Genomic DNA, 12,085 nt, shown 5'->3' with positions numbered 1-12,085 from the left:
ATTTATATCTTTTATAAGTTATGAAAGATTTCTGGATGTTATTTCATTGTACTTTAAATTGCTGGTTCTCCATTTTCTACACCTTTCTAGAACGTGTATGAGACGAAAATGTATCTTTACATTCCATCCTACACATTTCATCTCATGTGCCAGTTTGGTATCAAGATGTAAATCCCTTAGCTTCCAAGTTCACAAACTCCCCCAGGGTACCTTGGTTTTAGTTTACCCTCTTAGAATTCTGGTTTGCATTCACCACTGCTCAGGGTTCCATCTGGTATTCAGCTGCTTTACTTTGAGCCCCTGGGGATTTCTCATATCCTTGCAAGCTCTACTATGCATTTAAAATAATATTTGTAATGTTTTATAGAAGACTTCTGGGTAATTTTTCGTGAAAATATCTTCAGATTATCTTGTTTATAACATTTCAGGAAATAGAGGTCAATGAAGATTTTAAGCATCAAAAATATTTAATTATGTTAATAAGCTTGAACCACTTAATACAGACATAGTCCTTGAAAATTTTAGAAAAACATGCACACTACTGGGGCTGAATCAAATGCTTTCTAGTTGACGTTCTTAAATAGAAGAGTTTGTTATTCAAGACCACAGTCTCCATGCATCTCATTAATTAATATTTTACTTTAATGTTGCAATTTTCTTGAAACTTTTAGAGTGTTGAGTAGTTTAAAGCAACTTTATTATCTTCATTTATTGGTTTATTTTCATCATTCTTCTGTCTTGCGTTAAATAGGAACAAAAGGAACTTGTACGTATTAACTAAGGTTAAGTGAGTACAATTAAGGTAGGGTGTTGAGCTAACTTCGATTCATTTTGCATGGATATTCTAGAATTAGATAATCTTTTGTTATCTTAAATTAAACCACCTTTTATTTAAATGGCTTAATAAAGACAATGCTTTTAGTATGATCTAATATTTTTGAGGCTTGGGTTCAAAATTCATCTACTCTTGACAGTATTTCTGTTATATATTTGTGTACTTTGGGATCTTTCTCATCTTAAGCCTTGTAAAGAATTTATTGCTATTATATCACCTATAGCCTTCAACTGTTTTCTGGTAATTTCAAGGTTTCTGGTATTGCCTTCACAGCAAGTATGTAAACTCCTCCAGGGCAGCAAACAGCACACAAGGTTCTCTCTCATGATTCCTCACCATAGGGTTGGTACACCTAGCAGCCAAGCACAAACAAGGCTAAAGAAAAGACCTGATTTCCTGAGTAGCAGCTCTGTCTGAAACAGAAATTTCACTAACACCAATAAATAATAGAAGGTTAAAACAATATTTATGAAACTATGCAAGTCCATGGTATTTGATTATAATTCCTCCTCACACTGCCTTATAAAAGGATATGTTAAAGACAAAAGAAAACCAAATCCCTATTAATCAGTTACAAAGCAAGAAAAAGCCAGAGGGAAGAAGGCTGGGGAAAGAATCATATTCTTATTATAAAGATTTTCAAAGGGTCAACTGTAACTTCAACCTCAAACCTAGAATTTTCAGAGGGTTCAATAGCCATTCAATTCAATCATTCAAATATTTATTGACCATCTATCATGTTAAGCACTGCTCTAAGCATTTAGTATACAATCATAACAAATCAGGCAAACATTTTTGCCCTCATGGAGCTTGAATTCTAGTTATGAGGAAGAAACAAATAAATGGATACACAAATAAACAGAAGATATAACATGTCAGAATTGCTATGAAGAAAAATTTAAGCAGCGGGAAAGAGAGTCTGGGCCAAGTTTGGGAGATTATCATTTTAAATAGGTGGTTAGGGAAAGCTTCACTAAAATGGTACATTTGAGCACATGGGGTTCTGAGATAACAACCCATGAGATATCTGGGAGAGAAATGTTCCAAACAGAAAGAACTGCAAATGTGGAAACATTAAGCCAGAAAGAACCTGGCATGTTCAAGGAATTGTTAGAGGATACTGTGACAAGACCAGGATGATCAAAGGGTAGTTGTCAAAATTGAGAATGCAGGGTCTATGGAAATAAAGAGCAGAAAGCTCTTGTAGGGCACTGAAGTCCTTTGTAAACAACTTTGATTTCTCCCCTAGTGCAATGAGGAGCCATTGGAAGGAATTTTGAGGCAAGTGTGAGACAAATATTTTGAGCAGAAGAAAATGGCAAAAGCTGAAGGCAGCTGACATTAAGAGAAGACTTTTTTTTAGATGAGACACATTATGGCATGTTTTTATATTAGTAAGCAGAATCCAGGAAAGAAGGGGAAAAAGGTGAATGAAATGTGTCTAAGAAAGTGGAAAATTGTCATAGTGGTTGCTGAGACTAACAGAGAGGGAAAGAGACCTAGTGTATATTGGAGAAGCTATTCTTAGGACCCTTGACAGTTCACTCACAGTACCGGGAGAGAAGGCAATGTGTGTAAAGCACAGGTGCAGGCAGGTTGATCAGGCAGTGAGCCCTGTGAAAGTATAAGGACATTTTCTTCTATTGATTTCATTTTCATCTTGGAATAGGAGTCAAGGACAGCTGAGAATGACAATAAAGGAAGAGGTAATGGGGGTTGGAGTAGAGAAAGAGAACAGGCTTCACACAGGGCTACAGAAGGCAACATAGGGTAGTGGGAACAAGCAAGGTTCATATTCCATCTCTGTCATGTATCAGCCATGTGACCCTGGGTAAGTTTTTTATTCTCCCTAAACTCTAGTTTCCTTATGCAAAATGGAAAGACTAATAGTGCCAGTATCACTACTTGTAGACAGGATGAAAAGAGAGAATGTAAAAGCAATTTCAACATTACTTTATGGCAAGCACTTAGTATATGTTAGCTGTTTGCTGATATTAATACATTAGCAACTCAATTACTTATTAATAAATAGGTTGTGATATTTTATTTCTACTCTCTTTGCAGGAGGTTTGTCCTCACCAAGCTTCGAGTCATCCAAAAAGGTGCATTTTCAGGATTTGGGGACCTGGAGAAAATGTATGTACCCGGCACTGCTGTGAGTGAATGCCTCAAGGGGGCTATAGGGAGTAACTTCAGACCACATCTAGTATGATTATCTGCACTTAGTAGCCGAACTGACATGGTCAGCCAAACTTTCTGCATCTCCTCACATTTTATTGTGTTACCATGGTTCCTAAATGATAGTGTGGAGTCTTTCAGTGAGGCCATTGAAATGAGCAAAAGAGCACTCCAAGCAATTTTTGTCATTTCTCAAATAAGGGGTTGCTCCCAGAGTACCTGTGAATGGAATTTTCATAAACCACAGCCTCTTTTTTTTCTGCAGACATCCAATCTCTTTCAAAGATACTTTCTACTATTTGTGATTAATTTTTAATTGACAGCAGGACTTAACATTTATGCTGTAGAGATTCTCTAGACTTCTTGTTTCCAAGGTATATATGCAGGCCAGTAGTAATTGATATATAAACATTTCAAAGTACTAGAAAAGTTTACAGCACTGATTGAGATTTTCTTTGAAGAGAGGCCTCCTTTGTTACTGCAGACATTCAGTTCACATTGGGGGCTAGTTTAATTTAGAGTTTTTCGAAGACATGGTTTTCTCAAAGCAGGGTGCAGTAGTAAAAGGTAGAGCAAATCCTCCCACACTTAAAGTAATCCTCCCTCCCTTTTAAGGCTCTTGGTACCACCTCCTGGGCATTCAGGGCCGGGGAAATACATTCTTCTCTGCGGTGAGACAGGCAGGATTCATGACGTTAACACCAGTGAGTATAGCAATGAATAGACAGAGTATATACAGAAGGGAATGAAAGCAAAGCAAGAAAGAAAACCTTTAGTTCATGTGTTTCTTTCTTGAAGTCATTAAATGTATCTTTTTGGTTATTTTATATCCCTTTAAGAATAGTACTTCCTGGAGTTTGAAGAAGCAAAAAAGGAATCCATTAACAAAAGAATCACAAAGTATAGAAGACGTCATTATGTTCCAGCAATTAAGCCACCTGCTTAAAGAAGGGTGGTCAGAATCCTGGTTTCAGTGTTAGTTTTAATATAAAATTACTGCATAACCTTATTAAAGCATTTTACCTTTTAGGGCCTTGGTTTCCTCCTCTGTGTATTAAAAGAGGAGTTTTTAAAAGGGGCTTATGTGATTTCCAATTTCTATCCCCATGTTGGAGGAGAGCCCAATTTAAGACCTGTAATCTTCCGGGTTTACCTCACTGAGGACATTCAACTATCACAGGGATTAGAAGATGGGGACACAAACCTGAACAGAGTTCACCAAGGAAACCAAGGAAACAGTAGAGTTGGAGAGCTTTGTGATCAAGATGTATTCCTGGATGAATTCACCATTCCCTTGCCTGGAATTAACGTAGACGAAATGACTATTGGATATCCCTGGGTCCCTAAACATCACTATAAGTTCATAGAATTCTAAAGACAGGCATTTCAGATGTCACAAATAAGCTACTTTAATCAAGTTTAATCCAGCAATGAATGACCCCTCATTGGGTATTCAGCCTCAAGCAAGACCTTCCTGTGACGATATGAACGGTTGAGCTGAGCTGACAGAGCAACAATCCAAGAGACACAGCAGCTGGCTCAGTAACCCAACTTGCCCAGACACAGTTGTACATTTTTACCTCATGTCTTCATTAATCAGCCTGAACTGACACAGTGATATGCCAAAATAAAATTGATCTTTTTTTATATATACCAAAAGGCTTCAAAGCATTTTCTAGCAGAGGGCCCAGCACCGAACTGAACCTGAGGAGACTTGGTTATTCCTCAGTCTCCGTGCTCACCTTTGTCCATTGTCTCACCTTACACTCTTGGTCACCAAGAAGTTCTCATCTCCTTTCCAGACTTATCTCCTTCACTTGTGTTCTTATAGTTGTTAATCAGTTTCCTGAACTTAATAAATATTGGCTTTTTCTTCAGTATCTCCCTCTCTGCAAATCACAAAGTCCTTTTCATTCATTCTGCACATGTGACCAACTTTCACCTATCCATATTGGAAAGAATAAAAGAAAAGTTTTCTGATAAATTCCACCTTCCTATTATGCTAACTTTTTCTCTCTTCCCCATCAAGACCACTGTGTTGAAAGAGTTGCCTACATTCACTACCTCTCCATCCTCTCTTTTCAATCACTTCTTAGCCTGCCCACTCACTATTTGGCCAAAAATTCTTCAACACTATTAAATTATTCTATTGAAGAACTCAAAAATACCATCGCTACAAGATCCAATGACTTCTACTTTATCCTCTTCTACTTACCTTACATGTAGTCTTTAAATTTCATTCATCATTAATGTCATTCTCCTCAACACCCTTTCCCCACTTAACTTCTGGGATACCACACTCTACTGCCTCCCTATTAACCTCCCAGATTGCTCCATATCCAGTTCTCTTAATCTCTCTTGTTCTTCAACTGCCCTTCAAAAATTTAGGTATTCTAGGGCTCTATTTTTGGCCATTTTCTTTTATTCTAGCTCTACCCTCAAATGACCAGTTGTCAGATAATGTCTTATTACCAGGGTTCCTAAACTTTCATCTGCATCCTCCACCTCTCTTGTGAGGCCATAATTCTTGTTTTGAATTGGAAAGATGCCTAAACATCTAAATTTGAGTGAACTGCAAATACCTGAAATTCAACATACTCAGAACTAGCTTATCTTTATTTTTAAATTTCTCATCTTCCCATATTGCCCAGTGAATAATGTCACCATCTGCCCAAGTTCCCAAACAAGGAAAATCCAGTCTCCCTTGACTCAGGTGCATTCTCTATCCCTTATGCCAAGGTGCTCTTCCAGTCCTACTGACTGCCTCTCAGATGTACTCTGATATCCAGCCCTCTTCTCATTCCTGTTGCTATTAGACCCAAAGTCTCATCAGCACTTACATAGCCTACTGTATGAAGCTTCTATGCCTATCCCAGCTCCAATCTTCCTGCCACTCTGCTGCCAGACTTGCACTGTTCAAATTCTCTTGCAGAAGAACTTCTAGGGATCCTCCTCACCACAGACTTAAGTCATAAGTTCCTGGCACAGGAATCAAAACCCTTTATCTCCCACCATATGTACTGTGTACCTTACACTCTCACCAGGTGGAACAATTTTCTATTCCCCAAGCACTATTATTACCAGACATCATATTGCATATTTAGAATGTGACAGCTTGCTCTTTGGACAATGTCTGGCACATAAAGGGATCAAAAATAATTGCAGGGGAATGAATCAACAAATAAACAAATGAACAAAATATACTTTCACACTGTTCTTATGTAGATGCTGTCCCTCTGTCTAAAATTTCACTTCATAAAATCCTGCTTGTCATTTGGGGACCAGATGAAATGTTTACTTTTCTACAGAGCTTTTCCAGAACTTTCCAAGTTCTTCCAAACCATAACTCTGTATTCATAATATTAACAGTACATTTATCAGATTGTACTCAGAATTTACAGTTTCTCAGATCCTTTGATTATTCTTTAAAGCCAAGATCAGAATTTAGAAACTTCGTACTGAAGTATAACACCAGATCCTGTTGTTTTTACCTTCTTGTTACACATCTAACCTATCCACTCATCTCTTTCTCCAGCTACCACACTCTTTCCTTGGTATCTTAGTCCATTTGTGCTGCTATAAGAAAATACTGCAGACTAGATAATTTACAAGGAACAGAAATTTATTTTCTCACAGTTATGGAGACTTGAAAGTCCAAAATCAAGACTCCAGCATCTGGTGAGGGCTTTCTTGCTGAGTCCTCACATGGTGGAAGGTGGAAGGGCAAAAGGGGACAAACATGTCCCTACATGGCAGAAGAGAGAGAACCCACTCCCAAAAGCCCTTTTAAATGGCAACATTAATCTCTTCATGAGGATGGGCCCTTGTGGTGTGGGCCCTAAACCACTCTCAAAAGGCCACATTTCCCAACGTTGGAGTGGAGATTGAGTTTGAATAGGAAATTTGGGGAGGAAAAAAACATTTAAACCAGAACACTTGTGTAACTACAACAGCCTTCAGCTTGTGCTGTCCCCATTTACCAGCATGATCTTCCCTCTCCCTCATCCTTTTTCATCATAGAGTAATATTTTCTAAATTCATAAATGATGTCATCTTCCATATTTGCCCCACCAGGCATGCGCGCACACACAGACACACACAAAACTCCTCATGCCTTACCACTTTTTTCTTTTTGTTATTGTTCCACAGTTTTTTTCCTTTTTTCTTTTATAATTTTTAATTGACACATAATTGTACATATTTATAATAATTGCAACACAAAATAATTATAAAATAATTGAGTATAGTGTACTATTTTGATACATATATACATTCGGTAATGATCATATCTCACACCTCATATATTTATCATCTCTTTGTTTCAGAAACATTCAAAATCTGCTTCTTCTACATATTTGAAAATACACAGCAAATTGTCGTTAATTATAGTTGCCCTATAGTGCCATAAAACATTAGAACTTATTCCTCCTATTTTGCTGTACTTTTATATCTATTAACCAATATTTGGGTACCCCCTCCCACATAGACTTCCCTGCCTCCAATAACCACTATTCTACTCTCTGCTTCTTTGAGGTCAAATTTGTTAGCTTCCACGTATGAATAAGAACATGTAGTATTTCCCTTTCTGTGCCTAACTTATTTCACTTAACATAATATCCTCCAAGATTATCTATGTTGCTGTGAATGATAGAATTTTGCTCCCTTTCATCACTAAATAGTATTCCATTGTGTGTGTCACATACATATATATATTATATATAATATATATATAGCATTTTCTTTATCCTTTTCTTTATTTGTGAACATGTAAGTTGATTTCATACCTTGGCTATTGTGGATAGTGCTACAAGAAACAACAGAGTGCAAATAGGTCTTTGACATATTTACAGCACTGATGAAGATTTCCTTTGAAAACAGAAGACTTGGCTGGGCACGGTGGCTCATGTCTGTAATCCCAGCACTTTGGGGGGCTGAGGCGGGCAGATCACGAGGTCAGGATATCGAGACCATCCTGGCTAATACGGTGAAATCGAGTCTCTACTGAAAATATAAAAAATTAGCAGGGCGCGGTGGCGGCCGCCTGTAGTCCCAGCTACTCAGGAGGCTGAGGCAGGAGAATGGCGTGAACCCGGGAGGCAGAGCTTGCAGTGAGCCGAGATTGTGCCACTGTGGTCCGGCCTGGGTGAAAGAGCGAGACTTCCGTCTCAAAAAAAAAAAAAAAAAGAGAAGACTTTTGTTACTGCAAACACTCAGTTCATATTAAGCTGGTTTAATTTAGGGTTTTTCCAAGATATGATTTTCTCAAAGCAGGGTACAGTGGCAAAAGACCGAGCAAATCCTCCCAAACAAGCTTAAATAATTTTTTTCTGTTTCTGTGAATGACAGCATTGTTGTTGGCTTTTTACATTTTTTTTTTTTTAATTTTTAGAGACAAGGTCTTAGGCAGGAGTGTGATCATGGCTCACTGCAGCCTCAAACTCCTGGGCTCAAGCAATCTTCCTTCCTACCTTAGCCTCCCAAGTAACTAGTACTACAGGCATGTGCCACCATACTCAGCTATTTTTTTATTTTCTTAAATAGATGGGCACTATGTTGTCCAGCCTGGTCCTGAACTCCTGGAATCAAGTGATCATTCTGCACCAATCACCCGAAGTGCTGGAGTTCCAAGTATGGGCCACTGTGCCTAGAACTGTATTGGTATTTTGATAGTAATTGCATTGAATCTTTAGATTGCTTTAGTTAGTAAGGTCATTTTAACAATATTAATTCTTCACATCCATGAGATTGGTATGTTTTTCCAATGGTTTATATCCTTTTCAATTTATCTCACGAGTGTTTTGTGGTTTCCCCTGTAAAGGCCTTTTTCCTCCTGAGTTAAATTTATTCCTGGGGTTTGGTTTGGTTTTGTAGATTTTGTAAATGGAACGCCTTCTTTTTTTTTTTCCAACTAGTTTATTGCTAGTGGATAGACATGCTACTGATTTTTGTTGGTTGATTTTGTATCCTTCGACTTAACTGAATTTGTTTATCAGTCTTAAAGGTTGTTTTTTTGTTTTTGTTTTTTGGTGGGAGGGGGATATGGAGATGGAGTATTACTCTGTCACCAAGCTGGAGTACAGTGGCACGATCTCTGCTCACTGCAACCACTGCCTCCTGGTTCCAGCGATTTCCCCGCCTCAGCCTCCTGAGTAGTTGGGACTACAGGCATGTGACACCATGCCTAGCTAATTTTTTGTATTTTAATAGAGACAGGGTTTCACCATGTTGAACAGGATGGTCTCAATCTCCTGACCTCATGATCCGCCTGCCTCAGCCTCCCAAAGTGCTGGGATTACAGGCATGAACCATTGTGCCTGGCCAGTTTTTCTGTATATATGTCATTTGAAAACAGGGACAATTTGACTTCCTCTTTTCAAATTTGGATGCCCTTCATTTCTTCCTCTTGCCTAATTGCTCTGGTTTGAACTTTCAATACTATGTTGAATAAGAATGGTGATGGTGGAAATTATTGTATTATTCCAGTTCTTAAGAGAAAAAGTTTTCAGCTTTCCCTCAGTCCATATGATATTAGCTGAAGGTCTGTCATATATGGCCTTTATTGTGATGAGGTACTTTCCTTCTGTACCTAATTGAGAGTTTTTATCATGAAAGCATGTTAAATTTTACCAAATGCTGCTTCTATATTTATTGACATGGCCATATGAATTTTGTCCTTCATTCTGTTGCTGTAATGTATCGTGTTTACAAATTTGCATATGTTAAAACATTCTTGCATTTCTCAGATAAATCCCACTTAATTCTCTTGTATTATCTCTTTGATGTCTTATTGGTTTTGGATTACTAGGATTTTGTTGTGGATTTTTGCATCTATCCCCATCAGGAATATTGGCTTATGTTTTCTTTTTTTTTTTTTTTTTTTGTTATGTCCTTGTCTGGTATCTGAGCAATGCTGGCCTCTGAGAATGGGTTAGAAAGAGTTCCCTCTGTTTCAATTTTTAGAACAGTTTGAGAAAAATCGGTATTAATTATTTTCCAAAGGTTCTGTAGAATTCAGTGGTGAAGCCATCTGGTCCTGGGCTTTTCTTTACTGGGAGATTTTCAATTACCTGTTCAAACTTTTCACTTATTATTGGTCTATTCAGACTTTCTATTTATTCTTAGTTCAATCTTGGTGGGTTGTGTATGTCTAAGAATGTATCCAGGTTTTCAAATTTATTGGTGTATACTTGTTCATAGCAATCTTTAATGATCCTTTGTATTTTTTTAGTAACCACTGCAATGTTACTACTACTGCTACTGTGATTGTGTATGTTTTTCATTTCTGATTTTATTTGAGAATTCTCCCTTTTCTTCTTAGCCTAGCTAATGGTTTGTTCATTTGGTTTATCGTTTCAGAAAAGCAACTTTCTATTTCATTGATCTCGTGTTATTATTTTACTGTTAATTTCATTTATTTGTACTCTGATATTTATTATTTTTCTGTTCTACTAATTTTTGGTGTGGTTCGTTCTTGCTTTTTTAGTTCCTTGAGTTGCACTGTTAATTGGTTTATTTGAGGCTGGGAAATCTTTCTTGTCTTTTCATATGGGGGGTTAATGCTATAAACTTGCCTCTTAATTCTGCTTTTGCTCTGTCCCACAGGTTTTGGTATTTTGTGTTTTCATTTTCATTTGTTTTAAGAAAGATTTAAATTTTATTCTTAATTTCCTCTTTACCCATTGATCATTCAGAAATGTGCTGTTTAATTTCCACGTGGTGTATGCTTTCAAATGTTTCTCTTGTTATTGATTTCTAGGTTTATTCCATTGTGGTATTATAAGGTAGTTGATATAATTTTGATATTTTTTTAAATTTTTTGAGACTTGTTTATTGTCCTAACAATATGGCCAATTCTGAAAAGTATTTCATTTGCTGATGATAAGAATGTGTATTCTGCAGCTGGTGGATGAAATGTTCTGTAAGTGTCTGTCTGGTCTGTGGTGCAGTTTAAATCCAATGTTTCTTTGTTGATTTTCACTCTAAAAAATCTATCCAATGCTGAGAGTGGGGTGTTGAAGTCTCCAACTACTAATGCATTGTGGTCTATCTCTCTCTTTAGGTCTAATAATATTTGCTTTTTATATCTGTGGGCTCTGGTGTTGGCTAAAAATATATATACATATATATATATATTCCAATTTTAATGATTTCTTGATGAATTGATCCTTTTATTATTTTATAATGTTAATTTGTATCTCTTTCTACATCTTTAAACTTAAGTCTGTTTTTCTGATGTAAGTATAGCTATTCCTGCTCACTTTTGGGTTTTGTTTATAAGGAATATCTTTTTTCAATCCCTTCACTTTCAGTCTATGTATCTTTATAGGTAAAGTAAGTTTCTTGTAGGCAGCATTTATTTGGGTCTTTTAAAAAAGCTATTTCACCAGTCTGTATGTTTTAAATGGGGAATTTAATCTATTTACATTCAAGATTATTAATAGGTGAGGACTTACTCCTGCCATTAATTGTTTTCTGCTTGTTTTGTATATCGTTTGTTTCTCTTCCTCTCTTATTTTTAGTTATTGCAATTAGGTGGTTTTCTATAGTGATAGGCTTGATTACTTTCTCTTTGTCCTTTGTGTATCAGTTCTAAAAGTGAGTTTTAGAGTTTTGCATGTTGTCATGATGTTGGTTTCAGTCCTTTTACTTCCAGATGTAATACTCCTTTTGGCATATCTAGTTGTGGTCAACTCCCTTATATTTTTTTCTTGTCCCTGAAATATTTTATTTCTCCTTCATTTCTGAAATGTAGCTTTGCTGGGTATAGTATTCTTGTCTTGCAGCTTTTTTCTTTTAGTAATCTTACTTTGAATATATCATCCTATTCTCCCCTGGCCTGTAGGGTTTGTGCTAAGAAGTCTACTCTTCATCCAATGTGGATTTTTAATGTGTGACTTGAGGCTTTTCTCTTCCTGTTTTTAAAAGTTTCTCTTTTTCTTTGACTTTTGACTATTTGACTGTAATGTGCCTTGGAAAGGAGTTTTGGGGTTGACTCTATTTGGGCTTTCTTTTTTTTTTTTTTTTTTTTTTGAGCTTCCTGGATCTGGATGGTCATCTCTCTCCCAAGACATG

General features: G+C 36.8%; 1 protein-coding gene across 2 annotated transcripts in view; it reads left to right on the top strand.

Annotated features, from left to right (window-relative positions):
- FSHR (follicle stimulating hormone receptor) overlaps positions 1-12,085 on the top strand; it is a 189,805-nt gene that overhangs the window by 87,340 nt on the left and 90,380 nt on the right. For both annotated transcript variants that reach the window (XM_007970684.3, XM_007970681.3), the window contains exon 2: positions 2,900-2,971. In XM_007970684.3, the coding sequence (XP_007968875.3) occupies positions 2,900-2,971 (72 nt within the window). The remainder of the gene's footprint in view (positions 1-2,899; positions 2,972-12,085) is intronic.

Source organism: Chlorocebus sabaeus, chromosome 14 (genome assembly GCF_047675955.1).
Source record: "Chlorocebus sabaeus isolate Y175 chromosome 14, mChlSab1.0.hap1, whole genome shotgun sequence".
Lineage (NCBI taxonomy): Eukaryota > Metazoa > Chordata > Mammalia > Primates > Cercopithecidae > Chlorocebus > Chlorocebus sabaeus.
This window is presented reverse-complemented; position numbering and strand designations above follow the sequence as displayed.